Source organism: Nesoenas mayeri (assembly GCF_963082525.1).
Source record: "Nesoenas mayeri genome assembly, chromosome: 1".
Lineage (NCBI taxonomy): Eukaryota > Metazoa > Chordata > Aves > Columbiformes > Columbidae > Nesoenas > Nesoenas mayeri.
The window spans coordinates 80,668,572-80,688,366 of record NC_137541.1 but is presented as its reverse complement, the minus strand read 5'-3'; the positions used below and the strand labels follow the sequence as shown (position 1 = coordinate 80,688,366).

Sequence of the window (19,795 nt, the reverse complement as noted above, 5' to 3'; positions counted from 1 at the left end):
CAAGGCAAATCATCTCCACTATGTTTTGTTTAGAAAATGAATTCTTATTATACAGAGACATTAAGGTAGTCTGGCAAATTTACCTTTGATATATCTGTGTTGCATTTTATTCAGTTTTTCTTTTATCTCATGACTTTAAATATTCTCTTTTATTTATTTTTTTTTTTAATCTTAAATACAAGCAAGATCAAACTTAAAAGCTCCTAAGAGCCTGCCTTCCTACTTCTTAGATGTAGTTACTACATTTGTCTCTCCTTCCCACAATGCCCAACACCAAATTGCAGCACTAAACATGGTTAACAGTGTAGAGGTGATTTCCCTTATGAACTCTTTCATAGTTTCAACTCACCAACTACCCTCTCTGTCACTTCAGTGCATTATATTCCTTCAATGTAGTTTCTCCTGCAGTAGAGTACTCCTCACACCTAGCAAGCATTCTGGCTTGACTACTACTGCTTGATATCAAAGTGTTACTTTAGTTTTTGGGTTCAACATGTTTCCTTAACACATAAAGACCCCACTTCTATCCTCATTCTCTGTTTAGTAATATGACTCTAAAAAAAAAACAAAAACCAAAAACAAAACAGCCCCCTAGCCCCCTCCCCCCCCCCCCCCAACAAAACAAAACACTAAAACAAACAAACAAACACCCACCAAAAAACCACAAGTGAAGTGCTATCTGAGCATCACTCACAACACCTAAGTCTGACAATTTTGGGGGTGCTTAATGCTGTTTACATCTGTAAAATGGAATGCATTTTGCTAATAATTCCTTTCTCCACTTCCAACTGCATCTGCCTTTTTCCTACTCCTCTTCTTCCTAATTCTTTTCACCCCCTTCAATCAGGCTACAATTAGTAATTTTGATGTAAATGAATTTTAGTTTCCAGTTCTCCTGTTAGCAATTTTCTGTACATCATCCTTTAGGAATGACCAGTCTCATGGTGCTTCTGCCAAATAAGAGACTACGTGCCTCAGCATCAATGTTTCATGACAGACTTTATGGATTTATTACTGGTATATAGTTTCTAGTATATTTTTGTTAGATCTCAAAGCAATTTGCCAAGATGTTGAGCATGGCTGTGCCAATTTTACTGAAGGGGAAACTAAGTTAAAAAGCTACTTGCTGAAGGTGGGTAGCATATAAGTAGCAGAGCCAAGAGCAGCACGCAAGTCTCCCACCTTTGCAGGTATCAACCAGTTAATACCAGCCTCCAAAATTATTTTGAAATGATACTTTCAAAGTAATTTGCTAAACAAATGGAGACATGAGTTTATTAATTTTGAACCATTACTAAGTACAAATACATGTGGATACCTATCTGTTTCCCTACAGAGATTAAAAGACTCTCTCCATCACCTATGCCAAGCAGTGAGCTCTCATTGTTCTTGATGTGCATCATGACAGTGCAGCATTCTACAAGACCAAATCCTATGATGACAGTTATTTTGTAAACTTATAAATAACATTATTATTCCTAAGGTAATTCAAAAATACATTGGCAGTTCCATTTAACCACATAAGGTAATCTAGTGTTAGAAAGCTTGTTGGTAACACAATCAAAATCCAGTAAACAAGAGTGAAATTTTATCAGGGTTTCTCCATAGGAGACAAAATGGGAGAATGTTCCAGAACACTATCATAACACTTGCTGGCTTTTTCATGCTTCAAAAGTTTTTCTTCGGGAAGACTTCCTCTGAATTCATTGGTGCATTCCTGATTCAGACTCTTGTATCTGGGAGGGAGGACAGGGAAGGAAAATGCTAAAATAATCATTCTTTCTGGGAGTAGTTTTGCCCATTGTTTATTAGGTAATATTTAGCAAGTGACAGTGCCTTCTGAGTCCTAGGCTTCTAAGCAGCCCAAAAAATAGAACCTTTCAGAACTTCAGGAAGAGAAGTGCCAAATGAGATGCAGGTGTTAATAACAGCTGTACTGTGTCATTTTAACAAATTTTTAAAAGAAATATGCATTTTTCCTTAGAGAAGTTTTAATATATTTTATCTAATTCAGAGTTTTAAAGCCTGATTTTTCCCCACCACAAAATCAGTGTTTATCTGAATATTCCTCACCCTTTTTCTCCTCTTTGGGAGAATTCTTATTCAGCAAAAAGTGAAACAATTACGTTTTACCTCAGAAGACAAATTTCATGTTTTGGTTGTCATATTGAAAATTGAGGTGTCTTGATTTTGAAGTGAAATACCAATTTGAAATAATATTTTGAAATTCTTTATTTTTAGGAAGATTGGAGGTCAACAAATTACCTCATTAAAATATGTTAATCTGTGACAAAATTCTTTTTTGAGTTCAAGCCAATTTTATGGCCACTTTTTGACAACCAAAACCTTTTAGTTTTCAGCAGTAAATGTCCCAAACGAAAAATTCATTTTACAGAAGAATAAACCCAATTTTATAAAAAGAAGACAAAGTACATGCAGGAGAAACATTTCTAATCATGATTCAGGTCACATTTAAGTAGCCATCCAAATAAATACACAGTTGTGTCTCATCTTACAGTGAAGTGATTGACAAGACACTATGATAATCTTTGATATTGTGAAGTTAGGGCTACAGCTAATAGAAAAAAAGTATTTTTCTGAAGAGTTCTAGAAGTACACTGCCCTTGGAAATTTTCTATTATTGTCACTATCACATCACCACTTCATCAAGCTTTCTGAAGGATTTCCATAGAACTGCAGCCCAATGTCTAAGAGAGAATGACACTCACACATGACCCGTCCCACTCATGGTGACATGGGTTGCTTCCCTCCCTGCTCTTGACTATGACTATTATAACACTGACAATAGAATGTTAACTGTGATTAAATATTCTGGAATACAGGAGGTAGACCAACTCTCAGACTATCCTGGATGTAAAAGAGGATTGCAGTTGTGAGTTCCTTGCATTTTACAGGCAATATACTGTCATTAAACCTCGGCTGTACAGGCAGCATAAAATTGTTTCCTGTGCAGGGGCTAATTGAGCAATTACATTGACTCTAGCAGAAAGTTGCATTTATCTCATTGTGCAGTATACTATCAGAAAATATTTCAGAGTTATTCTGTTGGAACCACTGCCTACAGCATTAACCAGTAACAGTTTTCTGTTTTCTTACAACCCCTTTGCCTACTGTCGTATACTAAAGATGTAAGCTCAGAGACAACAGCAATGTTTTCTATATATTGGTACAAAGCCAGCTGTAGTAGGGGCCAGTTCCATGACTGAGATACCTTGGTGCTGTGATCTAAACTCCATGCCACCATATTTACATCCTTCTGCAAGGAACAGGTTGCTCTGCTTTCTTCAAGGCATTTTTATTATATATTAATAAGACCTCTTGAATATTTAAGGCTAATTACATTAGTGGTTTGTTTTTTTCCTGTGAAATCTCTCTCCTCAAGGCAGATGAAAAATAGTGAACTCTGAATCCTGAATGATAACATACAATCTATCCCTACCTATTCTTTACTACACGCAAGAATTTCTACCCATATCTACAAATGAAACATCACACTTTCATTTTCTCACACATACCTGTGTGCAATGGTCCAGAACCCCAGGGTGTTCACTGTCATTAAGGAAGCCAAGAAGAAGAAGAATCTCTCCAATTTACCTTCATGTAGCAAGTGTGGAAACCAGTTTCCTGGCAAAGTAGACATTTGAAGCAGAATTAGTTTACCTTGCAGGATGAGATGTGGCTCATAATGAAAGACATGAAGATAACTCTGTGTAAGACACAATCACAGCAGGTGCTTTGAACCCCCCCCTGTAGCTATTTATACCGACTTTATTCTCACAGCATCTGTGGTTTTGAGTCTACAGAGTACTTTGCTCCTGCTTTGCTGACAGACAATAGAGATCTAGAGAAACTAAAGAACTTTCCTAACAAATCTGAAGTGGACTGGTAAACAGAACTCTGCACATCTGCTGCTGTAATGATCAGGCCATATTCCCTCTATATTATCTTGTGCACGTAGCTAGATGAATGTTAAATTTGAATATTTCAAGAAGAATCAGAATCAAGGTGGTCTGTAGAGATCTTTGTTCACATCTCTGGTGTTTTTAACAGGCCCTTCTTTAAAACAAACAAACAAAACACACCCACTGAATAAAACACAAACAAAAAAAAGCAAACAAACCAAAACATGCACTGAAGACATTCGTTCACTGCCTTGGATGGTGCTCTATTACAAAGATCCTACCTGACATTTAATTTTACTTATCTTTATGGCTGCCTCTAACCATGAATCTGTAACATGCTCTTGTATTGCATGCAACGTTTATTTGCATCAATCAGACCCTTTTCTACCAAGGCTTTTGGCAATAGTGTCTGAGACATTTTGGCAGCCCAAAATCCATCCAGCAGAGGACAGTGCCACCTATATACACCCAGAGTCTTCCCTACCTGTATTCTTTCTTTTGTGCTTTAGTTTACAGATGTTTTGCTCTTGATGTCCATTGCAACCAGTCTACAAACAAGCTCAGGTGAAAAATGATAACTATGGAAATCAAGATGTATTAAAAGAAAGTAAGCCCCAGTCAGTCTGCATTTGAAGACAATCAGTACCTGAAGTACCATAATCAACTGCAGCAAAAACATAAAACCAAGGCAAAAAGAGACTATAGTAAACACGGAATATTAGAGAGAGCAGCACTGTAATGACCTTCTACATTTTTTGGGAATACACGGTGTTTATTTTATTTGAAGAAGAAAGAGACTCATCATTACCAAGTAGTGAAGTGCAATAGGAGCAAATAAAGAGCATGAAACAGCTGGTGCTGAGAACGTGATATCCACACTGCACACATAACAGGGCAGTTCACATCAGACTAGTTCCAACTAACAGCTGGAACACATCAAGCATGAGCTTTTGTTTTCTTTTGTTTTTGTTTAGTTCTGTCCAAAAGGAAGGAGGGATTTTTTGGTGCTCCAGGATCAAATCAGAGACAATCAGGAGATTTGGATCAAAAGCACTCTTCTTATCTGAAGTAGAACACCAGCAATGTGCCCAAACTCACCTTTTTTTGCTCCCTAATAGTCTGGTATCAGATCTTACCTGTCTAAATAGAGTTGCTATTCACCACTTGAACTAGCTAAAAGGAAGAGGAAGAAAAACAGCCTCTTTTGCCATAGTCGTGCTGTATAAACCTGGTAGCCTTAACCAATCTTTTGACCATTAATGCCATCTTTAGCTATCCAATTACATCCTTAGCTGGTCAAAATTTTGTAATTAGAGAGAAAAAGAAGTTTCACAGCCCAGGAGAGGCAGCAGTCAAAGGATTACACCGCAGCCCCCTCCATACATATACTTACATTTTTCTCTTTCCTCCACATCTTAGAACTGTAAACACATTTCTTTTCAAAGCAGTTACCTTTAGCTCTCCTGGGATTAGCAGGGAAAAACTGCCATCAGTGCTGTAGTTTTTCCTAACGCCTCCGCAGTTTGCTCTGTGCCATGTTACCTTTTTGCCTGTCACAGAGCAGCACCACCACACCTCTGTGTGCGCGGTTCCTTTTGTAGTATTATCTCAGAGCGACTTTTAAAATGTATCATTTAACATTGTCAGTTGACTGAGCTCCCAGGTACTATAACTTCATTTTAGTAGCTTATAAACTTTTACTGTCATAATTCACAATCACGTAGTTTTTCATTTCACAACCCCCAGTGGCCAATAGAAGTCACAGAGAGTGCATGCATCCGATGAAAGAGAAAGCATGCATGAGGTTCGGCGCTACAGCTTGTCAAAGCAGAGTTCACACTGTCTGCCAGGTTATTTACATCACCTAGGCTAACTATATGAGCAGCAGGAGTTTCCTAATGGAATGGCATTTACAGTGGAACTTGAACAGAAAATTTTACTTCAAAATAGCACTGAGAGATTAAGAAAAAAAAGATTTCGCAGCTTCTAAGAGAATGGAGTAAAATGGACCTCTTAAACTGTCTTAATGCTGGCAAAGGCACCATATCTAAGTGTTGAAAAAGTGGGAATGGTTGGTTTCATCAGGCTGGGAGGGCAGCCCAGCAAGCAGGAGATCTGGGTTCCACCACTACTCCACGACTTCAACACCAGCCTCCTCCTTGATCTGGGCCAAAGATCATTGCTCTGTGTCTTCTCTGCTTCTTTTAGTAATTGCCAGTGTTTAAACAGTAAGACCAGGATAACGACAAAAAGGCTTTGCAAAATCCTGTTTTAGGAATGAGCAACAGCATAGGTAGGGCCAAAATTAGATTGGGCATGGTAAGACTCCAGATCCTGTAGGTATCTCTCTAGTTTACTGTTCTATGCAAAGCAAGAGCTAGGACAAGGGCTTTCTTTTCCTTTCAGTGAGAGGCAACAAGCTTTGTCAGAAGGGTCTTTCTCTACAGAGAAACAAGAGTGGCAGCAATCCTGCAGATATCCAGACTCTTATCCTACTATCAATATGCACTTTCATGAGTGGGTACCAAAAAAAAAAAAAAAAGGTAACCATTTCCTATTTTCAGCCAAAAATATTTACTTAAAAAAAAAAAAATTCTTTTTCTTTTTAAATGGAAGATGGTTTTTCCATGGAAGAGGGGATAGACCTTGAATACATTTTCTTCTACTTACATTCACTGCACAGGGAATCGTCTGCTGGCAGGAAGCCTTGGGAGAACAGCTGTCACTATTAAAACATCAGCCATGTACTTCAGGCAGTGAAACTTCCTTTAGACACTTTCAACCCTAACCCCACTAAAACTTTCCACAAGCCATCTGCAGATTCCAGCTCTTCCACTGACTGGGTTTGGGGTTCATACTTTCAGGATTTTACTATCAGTCATGAATGTCAGGAACTTATTGGGCCAGTTGTATTTTTTTTCTCCTGGAGTAAGATAACCTGGATACTCTTCTGTTTGAAGGGTCCATCACTTTATCATCCTTAAATCAGCATGCAATATGTTAACAATTCACTTTCCCCCCAAAGACACTGCCTTTGTGTTCTGTCAATCCTCTACTTTTCTATGGAGATTGCCAACAGAAGTGCCAATTATAAGGTTGGTTTGTCACACAGATAATTGCTCACTGGGAATTAACTTTCTGCAACAAGCTCCTGATTTCCATTTTTATTTCAGCAACGAAAATACTTTGTACCATGAATCACCACAGAGAATGAGAAGTTTCCTTTAGCCACATATATTTTAAAGAGTCTCTTCTTATTGATTAGGGATGAATAGGTTATGCATTTCAGGGGAAATCTAGAACAACTTAGAAGATTAAGTCCAAGCGGAATCAGTTCCTCAAGCTTGCTATACCATACATCATTGAAATAAAGAACCTGGTAGACTTTTCACTGACATTTTGCAGTCCTATCAGTTTTGCATCAAAAATACTCAGGTAGTACAAGAAGGAGGAATATTAGACAACACCAAGAGAAAACACCTGATCTTACCAACACAGGCAGAAAAATAGGTGAAGCGGGGACTAGGACACAGACAAAAAACATTTTCCTGGGCTGCCTCTCGTGGATGACTGAGACTGACAAACTGCTGACAATACTAGCCATGAAAGAAGATGTGAACTAGGCTGTAAGCCAACCTTTGACATATACTAGTGCATACAAGGTATCTGTTACTATGATGGCATTTCTGGAATTCTCAAGGGATTAGCAACAAAGCCTAAGGTCACATAGGAAGGCATTCAGTTTGCTTACTGAATAACACCATAATATTTTAGTATTAGGTAAACACAGAAGATAAAGCACAACACTCACATGGCAGAAGTTAGCCTATTCTGTATGATTTCCACATTTTTACAGCTGTCTTGCAATCTAGACTATGATTATAGAAAATAAATTACTTCATATCTTAAAAAGGAATTGTAGCATCTTCCATCATTTCACCAAGTTAGTGGGCATATATTTAGTGTTTAATCATATCCAAATTAAAGTCTCAGTAAGCATCTAATCCTTATTAGCTAAATAGGCACCAGTGGACACCACCATCTGGACTGCAGGAAATACCCTTTAGCTTTATCGTCTTTGGTATTTAGAATCACACAAGACTCCAAACTGGGCGGGGGGGGGGGGATGAAGCCCACAAAAAAATACCGCTTCTCTGAATACAAGCAGGAGAACTGTGTCTGGGGCAATTTCTTTCCTCTGACCTTTTTACTTTCTTCCTTTCGTATGTATTTACATTAATATTTTTAGAGAAATATATTCTGAAATGATTGGCATGGGAGGACAGGTTTTGTCTTGCATCTTCTTCCGTTAAAATGTTAGGAGAGGTAAGAGATCCAAAAGAAAGCAGTTTCCCAGCTTGTACTGAAAATATCACTGTCACCCGTCATCTGTTTGCACTCATCAGATTTTTTTAAAAAGTCTTATTTTAACATATTCACACCATCCTCCATAGATGCGTTAAAAATGATTAATGCAGTTTTGACTGTGACTGATATCTGATCAACTTTGCCAATAAAAGCCCAAATAAAATTCTAAACTAGTGACATGAAATGTGATATAAAATGTTTAAATTTTGTCAACACCCTCTGTGCTTCAGCACTTCAAAAAACACCCTGGAAGATCTACTCCACAGCATCCTGAATTGCTTCATGGCAAACATGATCTCATTGCTGAGAGATGGGAAAACCAGAAATAGTCTTGGCTCAGGTTTTAGTGAAACAAGAGTCATGGGACAAGACAAACGCACCCATAGCCCAGGAGCTGCACATTAAGCCTTGTTAAATCTTATAAAACTATTGCATAAAAACAATCATCTTCTTTTAGCAAAAGAGAAAGAACATTGGTCTTCGAATATAAATTAATTTGGATTTTTTTTTCTGAAAAAAAAAGTTCCAGTTGGTTTGCTTTACCCCAATTTAATAAATTACCCAGATACTAAATGTTTTACAAGCTCTTTAGACAGAGCTGAAAAAAATACTAAATGTGAGTAATGAGAGCTTAATTTGTGTCATTTTATTATAATTTGTGACCTAAGCGACTTCACAATTTTATTCTCTGAAGTGCTGTCATCTGTAGAAGGTTTAGTTTGTAGTCCTTAGGTTTTATAAATTTAAAAAAAATAAATATATTGTTTTGTTGATCTTAAGCTTTTCATCACAAGCACTAGAAAACATCACAAGAAGCACAATGGAAGAGTTTGGAAAAAAACAGAGATGGAACAATAGAATTTTGTATATAACATTTCCTATCAAACTAGGAGCAAAAGAAAAGCAAGCCTAAATATCTCTTTGGTTTTGTTATATACTCGGCTCCAGAAACCTGATCCCAAGACTTCTTTGATTTGTGAGTCAGCAGGACGAAAGCCTAGCTGGGATGAGTAGAGGAATACTCTAAGTCTTCAGTGTGAAGCATTATAACACAGATGAAGATACAAGAATATCTCCGTTATTTACAAGCTGTGACTGTATGAATTGTGGTAACTTGGGATAATTAATCTCATTCAAGCAGGGAACACTGGGAAAGAGATTCCACTTATTTTTAGAAATAAAATATGAGCCCAGTAATGTGTTGTTTACATACTAATATGGAAAGTAATCACTACTGCTTTTAACAAGAGCAACAGAGCAAATATTAAACAGTTTTCACTATATTTTCTCTAAAGCTTTGCAAGTTTTGCAGAGGACCTGCCCGCTGCGAGGGCTTATTCAGTCTCATTACAGCACCTTTATTTGGATACAGACTGTCACTGAATCCCTTGGAAATTTAAGAGTAACTTTTGCTCAGGATAATGGAGCAGTTAATTTTACCTACAGGAATGGAAGGTCTGACAAAGCAAAATAAAGACATGTTATGTTTGTTTGTTTGTTTTTGGTTGTGGTTGTTTTGTTTTTGTTTTTTTCCACCCAACTTCATAGAAGTGAGGACTACTTTAGTCAGGAAACTTTTTCAGTTGGCTCAAAAATCTTGAGTAAAAAGGGTTAGAACACGGCACCTGCCATCTGTGGAGAATTTTGAACATTTAGAACAATAGAACATTTGAACATTAAAGAAAATGAACATTTTCTTTAATGAATCAATAAAATGTTTTCATACAGACTTACAGAAAAAGAATAAATCACCTTGATATAAAATCAGATAAAAATCTACTGAATTGCAAATCAAATGCAAAAATTTATTTCCTCTGTTGCTTTGTATAAAAATGTTCAGTGAAGGAATAAACCACATATATAGTGGCACAACATATTCAAAATATTTTGATGCTGACATTATGCTTAATTATTTTATAAATATTTAATTATACCCAACATCAAACTGCAGTAAAATATGTCAATTTTACTAAAATAAAATATTTAAACCTTGTCAAAATTACTAATTTCTGTACTTTGGGGGAGAGAGAGGAAGATAAAAAAGTGTTAGTTTCACTGAATTCATATTACCCACTGAAAAAAATCTGTTCAACTGGGGGAAATTCAAGGAGATCTACTCTCCACACTGGATGCCTTGGTCCTTAATAGTTCTTTGCCTGATTCACTTGGGTAAGTATTCCTAATTTTTACCTATCTCTAGGTGATGCTTTCATGCCTCATAATAAAATTTTAATTGTATCATTGACTGAAAATAAGCACTGCATGTCAAAGAACCATTCATTTGTTCAGATCTTGAAAAGAGAAATTAAAATTTCTTGCCATACTTTCAAGAAATTATCCTTGGTTTTAGGTTACATGGTTCTTTATGTAGGAAAGGGAAGAACCCAAAACTTAACCATGAACAGTTACAAAACTCTGCAGCTGTGGTTATTGCAATGGTGTCATGCACTAAGGCCAGCAGTTGTGCTCTACAAGAGAACAGTTCTCTGTAATGTAGTAAAAATTAAGCTTATCAGTGGAAAGCACCTTTAGAAATACTGCTTCACCAAGATATGTTTCAGATATATGAACAAAGGAGTCCTTGTCCTTCAGTTCAAGAAGTGCTTGACTTTTAAAATTTACTCATGAAACAACTCTTTTCTATACTGAACAAAGATTTGTCAGCAAAGGAAAAGAGATTTTAAGAAACTCCTGGCCTGTCTTGAAAGTTTGCAATGCAGAAAAATCTCCAGTTCAAGGCTTACACCAAACATTCCTCAACAGGCTGAATATGAAATAAGGCCTTTTGAAGAGTAAGTTCTCTGGGAATTGCAATATTCATCTGCAAAAGGATAAAACCACAGCGATACCATATTGTCACAGAATCTGTTTCTTCCAATAGTTGGGCAAAGGGAGATACATAAAGGCGGCAAGAGAGAAATAACAGATCTGGGGGAAAAAGTTCCCTCGACAGCTTTGAAAAGCTCAACCTCCTTTCCCTTACGACACTGTGGAACAGAATGAAAGGCATGTTCTACATTCTTTGAGGCACTAATCTTGCTCTAGAGCCAGAGGCTTCCACGTAAGCGTGGCTAACGTGAACATACTTCTTCATGAACGTAAAAAGGTCCTTCCTAGGCAATTTATTTTCATGTCTTCCAGAGCAGAAGTATAGAGATTGGAGGCGAGGGTTTCCAGTAAGATGCCATCCTCTAATTACTCCACCTATCAAAACTAAAGATGAGTCATTAAAGTTGGATGAATACAGCTGGAAGGCTATTTCCTATCTTAATTCCATCTTAATTGTGAAAGCAAATCAATAAAACTTTGGCATTCCCTTTAATTCTGCTACCTAATTCTCCAAATCAATAGTATTAGAAAACTGCTCAGGAACACCGGTCATGAGCATATTCTTACCTTGAGTGCCTGCATGAGCTGTCTGAACAAATAAAGCTCCCATAAAGCAGCCAGCTCCATTAAAGAGAGTTAAAAAATGCATGGAAATCCCTCTAATTCTTTCTGGCACAAGCCAGAATGAAAGTAAGGAACCTTAGAAAGAAAGCAGATATAGTCATAGGTTAAAAAAAAAAAAAAAGTAAATTATGGTAAAAGATAAATAAGACAGAAAAAAACAAAACAACACCAAAACCAGAGTGTGTCTAATAGGGACTTTACATGTTTTACACAGAGAGTGTACTTTCTGCAGAAAGACAGTCAGATGTGTTAGCATGTATGTTATTAACAAAGGATTATCTGAACTGCTTAAATGAATCTCCATAACAAGCCATCCCACATACAACTACCAATATTCCACAAGTACATAAAGATCTTTCACCCAGGTCACCTTCACCTTTTAAAACCTGAGGCATAGCAAGGCAAGAGAAACACCGCCACAGTCAGCAAGCATGAAGACAGCAGATGTGATACTTAACTGCAGGACAGCAGGACGTCCTATGTCAGAGCCAATGGAGAGCAGCTACTAGTAAATACTTCCAAAATCCACAGCTCTACCTTAATGTGGGCAGTTACCTTGCTTTAACTTAAGGCTAGGCAAAGCTCCTCTTCCCCAAACAGCAATCTGCAAAGTCACTGGCTAACTTTTGAGAGATTGTTCTTCACTTTCTTGCCAGAAGACTAAACCAGAAGAAGCAACAGCTTCAGTGGTGAGGAGGAACTGCAGCATAATGTTGTAGTGTGGATAACTATAAATAAATGCACCTGTTGGAATTTGGCTAAACTAGGTTACAGTTACACTACGTCTTTATGATAGCTCTTCTTTTTGAATAACTTTCCCTGATTATCAAAATTGCAGTTTCTAATTTCACACCTTAACTCCTTATCCACACTTGTTCTCCAAGCCCCAGTGTCTCCCGGTTATTAGTTGAGTTTGAATGACATCCAGCTTGAGAAACTTGTCAGCAGCAGCTCCTGTTTGGATGCTGCGTTGCCTGAAGCATCTCTGAATACAAAGGAAACTTCATAATCACCATCTTCCACCCTTTTTAAGTTGGATGTCCAAACAAGAGCTTTGGAAACATATTAAAGAAAAAATTACCATGGGAAGTGTTTTTTCCTCATTCACAATGGGAACAAAAAGCTTGAGGGCAAGAGAAAGCTGGTGAGCCTGGTACACCATCTGTAGATGCAATAGTACAGTGCAATTGTACAGTGTCCTAGCTAATTTGAGGCACTAAGAGCCTAAAGTTTTTGGTTATTCCTCCCTTCTAAAAGTAGAGGTGCAAAACATGCATCTTGGCCAAATTCAGCTTGGGTAATTGCATCCTACTCACTTAAATTACCCCTGCTGTTTCAATTGCATACTCCATTCTTTGCTTCTCCCACAATGCTGCTATGAACTACTAAACAGCTGCTGCATTTCACCCTGGAGACTATTGCATTTCATCAGTAGGTGAAGTGATCCCCAATATATCCTTTAACTAACTGAGCTGGTTGTTACAAGGCTTCCCATTTTGAAGTGCTTTGAGACACGCTGATTATATTCTCACAGCACTTCAGCAAACACTGCAAACCTGCTAACCCTTCGTAGGGCAAAGCAGTTGCAGTGCACCAGACGGCTTGGAAACTAGCAGTGTCATGCACCTACTGTGGCCAGCGGGCTGGCTTCTCATCACCAGCAATCTTTTGCACTGTGGGGGCAAATGCCTGCTAATATTGTCCCACAGGACTGAGTTGGTTGGGGTTATTTTTAGGGTGGTGTTTTTTTGTGTGCGTGTGTTTAGGTTTTGTGTGAGTTTTGTTGTTTTTCTTCTCTTTTAAATCATTGGACTTTAAAAGAGTAACTTCCCACTTTAAACTGAGCTAAAGTTACAAATTCAAGTTGTCAGAGGCCTGTGAGATCTTGCATTCTAACATTGTGAACAACAGTAATTATTATTTTTTAATTTTATTTTTTAAAGACTACCTCAGTGCTGGGGAAACATTAAATACTGATATGATTCTAAATGTTGGTCATGCCAACTGAAGCATCTTATTATATAAAACAAGACAATGAAACATATTGCATAAGCACAACTGTAAGTATCAGGGCTCAAATGTAAAAAATGTAGATGGAGAGTTTAACATGCCAAATCTACCTCCTCTAACCAAGCACTTCAGAAATGAGATATCTCCTTTCTTCCCTCTGCTTACAAGTGTGAACATTTCCATCTTCGTCTTGGATCATGTACTTTCAGGTCAAATAAATTATTACGATAATTAAATTTGACCTTTTGTATAACAAAGGCAATAAAATGTCAAGAAAGGTGAAACAACTATTTAAGTGTCTAGGCTGTTGTTACTGTCGGTGGAGATCCACTGAATGGTTCCTGAACAGCAATTGAGTTCAAACTGAAGCAAAAACCTAGAGCTTGGTTCAGTAGCCTCAATACAGATGCCCAGGGCTACTTGAAATGCTCTAGTGCACCTCAAGCATCTGACTGAAGCTGTCCTGTAAGGTGCAAGACCCACAGGAAAACCACGCTCTTGTCCAGCAGCAGCTGAAGGCCACACAGGTACCATGAGGAGCCTGCTTGCCCCACATGCATTGCCTAGACACTCCATGACAAATGGTGCCGGGCACCTCTCGTGGGCAAGTGAATGAAGGCTTGCATCTCCATCAACTACAGCAGTAACATACTATTTTAGGTACCTACACGCAAGTCTCCAATTCAGACTTGGTCCCATTTACCTGAGTCCTTGAATCAAAACTCTAACTACAGCTCTTAGCAAGTTGCTTTATCTTTATTTAAATGGGGAAGACAACGCTTCTTTCTAAGAAATTCTAAATCATAATCCTGTAAAAAGACTTGGGAAAAACAAAACCAAACCAAAAAACAAAGCCCAAGATGGAGCTTTATTTCTTTTCTGAAGGCTAATGTAATCTTCCAGTCATTTGGCTTCTGTTGTGCCCCAGTGTGCTAGATTAAGAAGGCTTATTCTACTAGTAATATGCTTCTGCATAAGAAGACAGTAAGCAAGCCACCACCTAATCTTTTTTTTTTGTTGTTGTTAAGCTAAACAGAGAAGGTCACAGTTTTCAGTTACACTTAGCCTGTAACCTAGAAACCACGTTACTTGCCTAGAAACCTGTCTCAGTTAAGTACTTGAGAGCTATCAGATGAAGAGGCATTATGAAAGTGCTAAGCATTTAAAGCTAGGGAAAATTACCTTTTTAGTGACAGACCGTGAACCACAGCTCTCAGTAATCTTAGAGTGTAAGAATGAAGTTGAGACACTGAAGTTATTTCCTGCTTTTAAATAAAAATCTGAACATTTCTGGGGTGGTACTAGAACAACAGATATTCAACTTATAGAATTTAATGCCTGCAGAGTTCAGCTAGTAAATTACTTCACCTGTGTCTCTTTAAGTGAATGTTGATTAGATTATTTTTGTAATACTAACATTTTTTTAAGCTGTGCATGGTAAAACACTGGTAAGCACACTGCATGCTCCTCAGAAGAAAATAACCCTCAGGAATGTCAGTGTAGATGTAAAAAAGTAAATTATGGAAGGGAGGGAAGGTTCAGACTTAAAATCAAGAGTGCATCTACATAATTTATGGATGGCAGGCATGAGCTAAACTCTGCCTGTGCTCTGCAAAACAGGAGTGTTTATCTCTGGCTTCATGCCACAAGCTAAGGCATGATGCTATGTGCAGGCATGTTCAAATGACTCTCACTTGGAGCACAAAGAAAAAGCTTGCATCTGCCTACAATACTCTCCAGGTTAGCCTGTCAGTTGAATTGCATTATCTGCCTGCATATGCTCCATGTCAGTGAAAAATGCATAATAATTCTATAAGTTTTGTCCACAAATTAAAAGAGTTAAGCTAAATTGCTTCAGCTTGCTTTGACTGTAGCCTAAAAAGTGCTCACAGACCATAACCACAGTTCAGCTGTCATGTGCATATTTGTTCCGTGTCAGGAAATTAATCATGGAAGATTTCAGGTTAGAATGGACCTCAAGAGATCATCTGGTCCAACTTCAAGACTGGCCAGCTTCAAGGTCCAGCTTCAAGACTGGCCACACATCCAAGCACAGAGTCCCACTGCTGCACCCATACCCTGCCAAACCCAGGGACATGACCAGGCTGTGCTGCCTTCCAGCTAATCTGGAACAGTGTCATTGCTCATTGAATTAGAGTCAGCAAGATAAATTATGCTATTCTGAAGCAGGTAAAGCACAGATCTGCTCATTAAGCCCTGGAAGAGAGCCATTGATAAAATATCAGATGACAGTAATTATTTTGAGGAAGCTGATATAATTCTCTGCAAATCAGGACACTCTTGTTTTAGCCTATTGGATTTTACTTACAGGAAGGAGTTACTAAAGCTTCAGCCACTCCCAGTAGGATGTACTGAGGAGCTAGGTGAAAGCAAGGCATGGAGGAGACCAGGAGAACCTCCTTGGAAAGCATTTGCTCCACCTGAGGGAAGTGCTTTCGGTGTATTTCGGAGAAGCCAGCAACCATCACAGAAAGTGCAGCAGATAAGTGACCTACAACTGGGCAAAGAGGACAGAGAATATTCACCAAAGTTGTAGTTATAGGATTATCATGTATTTAGAATGATGCACGTCCCAGGAGAACCTCTCTGGACACAAACCTATACCACAAGTCTAACTCTAAATATATGGCAAAGGGACATGAGCTCCAGACAAAGTATGCAGAATAAATGTGCAAGGAAAAAAAAATTTCTGAATAGCAAGGTGAGAAAGAAGAACAACTTTTTTTTTTTCCTTTTTTTTTTAAGGTTGGGGAGGTAAGAAAGGAGGAGAGAAAGAAAAAGTGGCAGCCCTTCCAAATATCATGAAAGGTTGAGTGGGAAAAAGAGTACCAAGTGGGGGAAATGCTCCTATTCAAGCAGCAATAAGATTCTGAAATACACACATGCATATACACCGTATACTTTACCCATTTGTTTTCTATGCAAAAAGTAGGGCAAGCAGTTGAAGTACTGTATTTCTAAGGCTTGAGGCCATGGTAGATGTGAGAGAAAATGATCACCAGTGCATATCACACTTCAGGAGATCAAGCATTGCTACATTTTCTCCTTTGCCTCCACTATAAAGTTCTTCTGACCTACTGGGGAATGTTTGCTGGATAGTGCATTCACTGGACTGTTTAACATTTTAGAATGAGCCGAGCTACATTACTGGAAGAGATAACCTCCCACTTTATAAGTGTTTACACAGAAACCATTGTACTACAGCTGCCTCCTGCTTTCTTCAGTCATCCTGAAGAAGTATCGCTACATGAACCATAACACGTTTTAATATATTACTGCACATGCAATGCATGGAGTCTTCTTGCCTGCCACAGTTATAAGGCATAAGTACTGCACCAGCACAGGACAGAAAAAAAAACCCCACTATGTTTAGCTTTAAAATGAAAGAAAAAGATTCTAAAAAAAACCCAGATATATTTTCAATACCACATACTTCACAACACATCACACACAGGATACTATTCAAGTGTATTGTTTCATATTGTTGACAGTATGAAATAGTTGTAGCCTCTCAGAAACCAAACTAAAACAAACCAAAACACACACCAAAAAACCCAACCACCAAGGAATGCAAAGTTTTCAAGTAAGTGTCCCAAACTGGAAATATTTATACTTATGAGTTTTTGAACTCCTGCTAATTTTAACTAAGTTTGTGAATCCTCAGGATTTCTAAGCTATAATGTAAGTATAGGTGTGAGAATTTGGTTTCTTTTGACAGCTTTGGCTCAAATACCTGAACTGTGCACTGCTTTCCCCATAAGAAACTTTATCTCACTTCATGACTGGAAATTGTTACACTTCCTAGATTTGATGTCAACATTCAAAGGCTTTTGTTTCTTTTTATATTTATAGTCTCTTCAGGTTCTGGGACAGAAGAGACAGAAAATTCATATAGCCAAGTGGCCTTAGCCTGATGTTTTTGCATGCCATCTGTGTTTCTTCTCTCAGCAGCAAACTCTCATACCCTTCCACAAGCACAGTTTTCCTGCATTTTCATAGGTATGAATACCTTCCCCATCATCCAATGTGAGGCCTGGAAGCTGTTTTCCTGTTAAGGCACCTCTGGTATTTAATAAGAGCATCAATGAATTATTGCTTGAAAATTGATGATGAGAGGGAATTTAACAGCGTTTTCTATCCAGTGCACCTTATCAAGGTCAGGTATAAAGCCCTCAAGGAGTTTCTTGTAATCTACCAAAGCAAGAATTCTCCTAGTGAAAAATTTTGCTGGTACTAAAGAAAACTGAGGAAGCTCAGTATTAGCATACAGTGCTATATTTTAAGCATTTTCCTCACTAAAAGCCAAAGTATATTTCTTTTAAGACATGATGTGGCAGAGGAAGAAACTGGGAGCCACGGAGACCTGGTTTTCCTCCTACCTTCTCTCCCTTTGTCCCTCTTTAAAACAAGCAGTTTAGAATGACCTTCTGAGGCTTTGGTTTTACAGAACAGGCTGTTTTAGGAACACTTGGGGCTCATTCTAGAACAAGGTTGTTTATATTACCTAGAGAATGAGGTTGTATTATACCTTTGTGATTAGGTAATCTCATATTCTGAGTCAAAAAGCTTTTTTGAAATTAATGCTTGTTCATACTAGAACATCTTTTAGGGAGAGATGGTCATTGTCAACTCCTAAATCACCTGAAACAGACATTGGATTGGAGGCTTGCTTTTATGTACTGTATGGAGAGCTATCAACCTCATCAGTCTTGAGCTGATTAAATCCAAGATTTATAAGACATTTCAGAATAATCGGACACTAAGAATATTAGAGCAAGAACTTCTATGGCTCAAGTACTTCAGTTAGAGCTTCTTGTCTGTAGCTGATGGACAACTAACCAGCAGACATACACCTTAAGTTCTCTGCTGAAGCTTCTGAACCATTAACTAAAACAAGTGGCATAAAATATATTTTTAAAATCCAAAACAACTATGAAACAAAGTTTACCAAATACGTCTTTCCTAAAGAGGTCCAAATACTCAACATAATTGAGACACAATCTAAATTCATGTTAAGATTTTAATTTTTTTTAGATCATACGTAGTTGACAAATAAACCAAAAACTATAGAGAAAGTGAAATAGATTTCAATTTTCATGTAGATCCTTATTACAGAGCAATCACATATTTCAGTACAACATTGTCTATATGGTTCATCCTTGAAAACTGTTTCTCTTAACACACCGAAAATTTCCAGAAAACTATTTAAGTTTCATCTTCTTACAAGAGTTGAATTAAAATTTAGTTAGAGGCTGGCTTAACACCCATAGTCTATTTATACTTTCAATTTTGTTCCTGAAACTAATGGTGAACCTAATTAACAGTTTGCAAAAATACTGGCACTTAAAGGTCTACCATATTTGCAGCTGTGGTCATATACTTAGATATCTAAAACCATTGCCTCTACTCACAGATATTTTTATGCCTCAGATAATTTATCACACCTAACAGGAGGCTATTTTAATAAACAGGGCTATTAGGAATAAACTACTGCATATATTCTACTGCTGTTCAATGTAGCAGGATAGAACATTAATACTAACTGAAATTTCCATGGTTTTAATGAAAATTATTATCTGAATGTGCTTTTTGTGTTTTAATGCAGATGTTATTTTAAAAACTAGGGTAATTGCAACCTGCTGTGTTATATGCATCTGGTTTGTATAAAACTTAATAACACTCTTAATTAGGCTAATTTAGTCAGATTAATACCTCTGTGTGTGTCAGTACTCACTGTGCTGCTTGCCATGGGGCACTGAATTAATAGTAGCATACTGAGAAAATAGTCATTTATAAATATTTTTGTGTGAGGTTTGTAATGCAGGCTGGAAGGTAAAAAATGTAGGAAGTTTAATGAGAGTATCTATGAATTTGAATAGTTTTAAGTGAATAGAGAATAGAAGCTGCTTTTCTGGTAATACTAGATGCAGCTGATATCACAAGAGGGTTGCAGAGGATCCCTCCAGATTCTAGAATATAAGAGGTTTTGGGTAGGCGATAATTTAAAAAAAAAAAACAAA

The 19,795-nt window shown here is 37.6% G+C and overlaps 1 protein-coding gene across 1 annotated transcript in view; it reads right to left on the bottom strand.

The window, feature by feature from the left end:
- Positions 1 to 1,591: 1,591 nt before the first annotated feature.
- Positions 1,592 to 19,795, bottom strand: part of SLC15A5 (solute carrier family 15 member 5) — a gene marked incomplete at both ends in the record, with an annotated part of 34,124 nt that continues 15,920 nt past the window's right edge. The window contains 4 exons of the mRNA XM_080344031.1: positions 1,592 to 1,736; positions 3,537 to 3,645; positions 11,688 to 11,819; positions 16,084 to 16,272. Coding sequence (XP_080200157.1) covers positions 1,592 to 1,736; positions 3,537 to 3,645; positions 11,688 to 11,819; positions 16,084 to 16,272 — 575 coding nt within the window. The remainder of the gene's footprint in view (positions 1,737 to 3,536; positions 3,646 to 11,687; positions 11,820 to 16,083; positions 16,273 to 19,795) is intronic.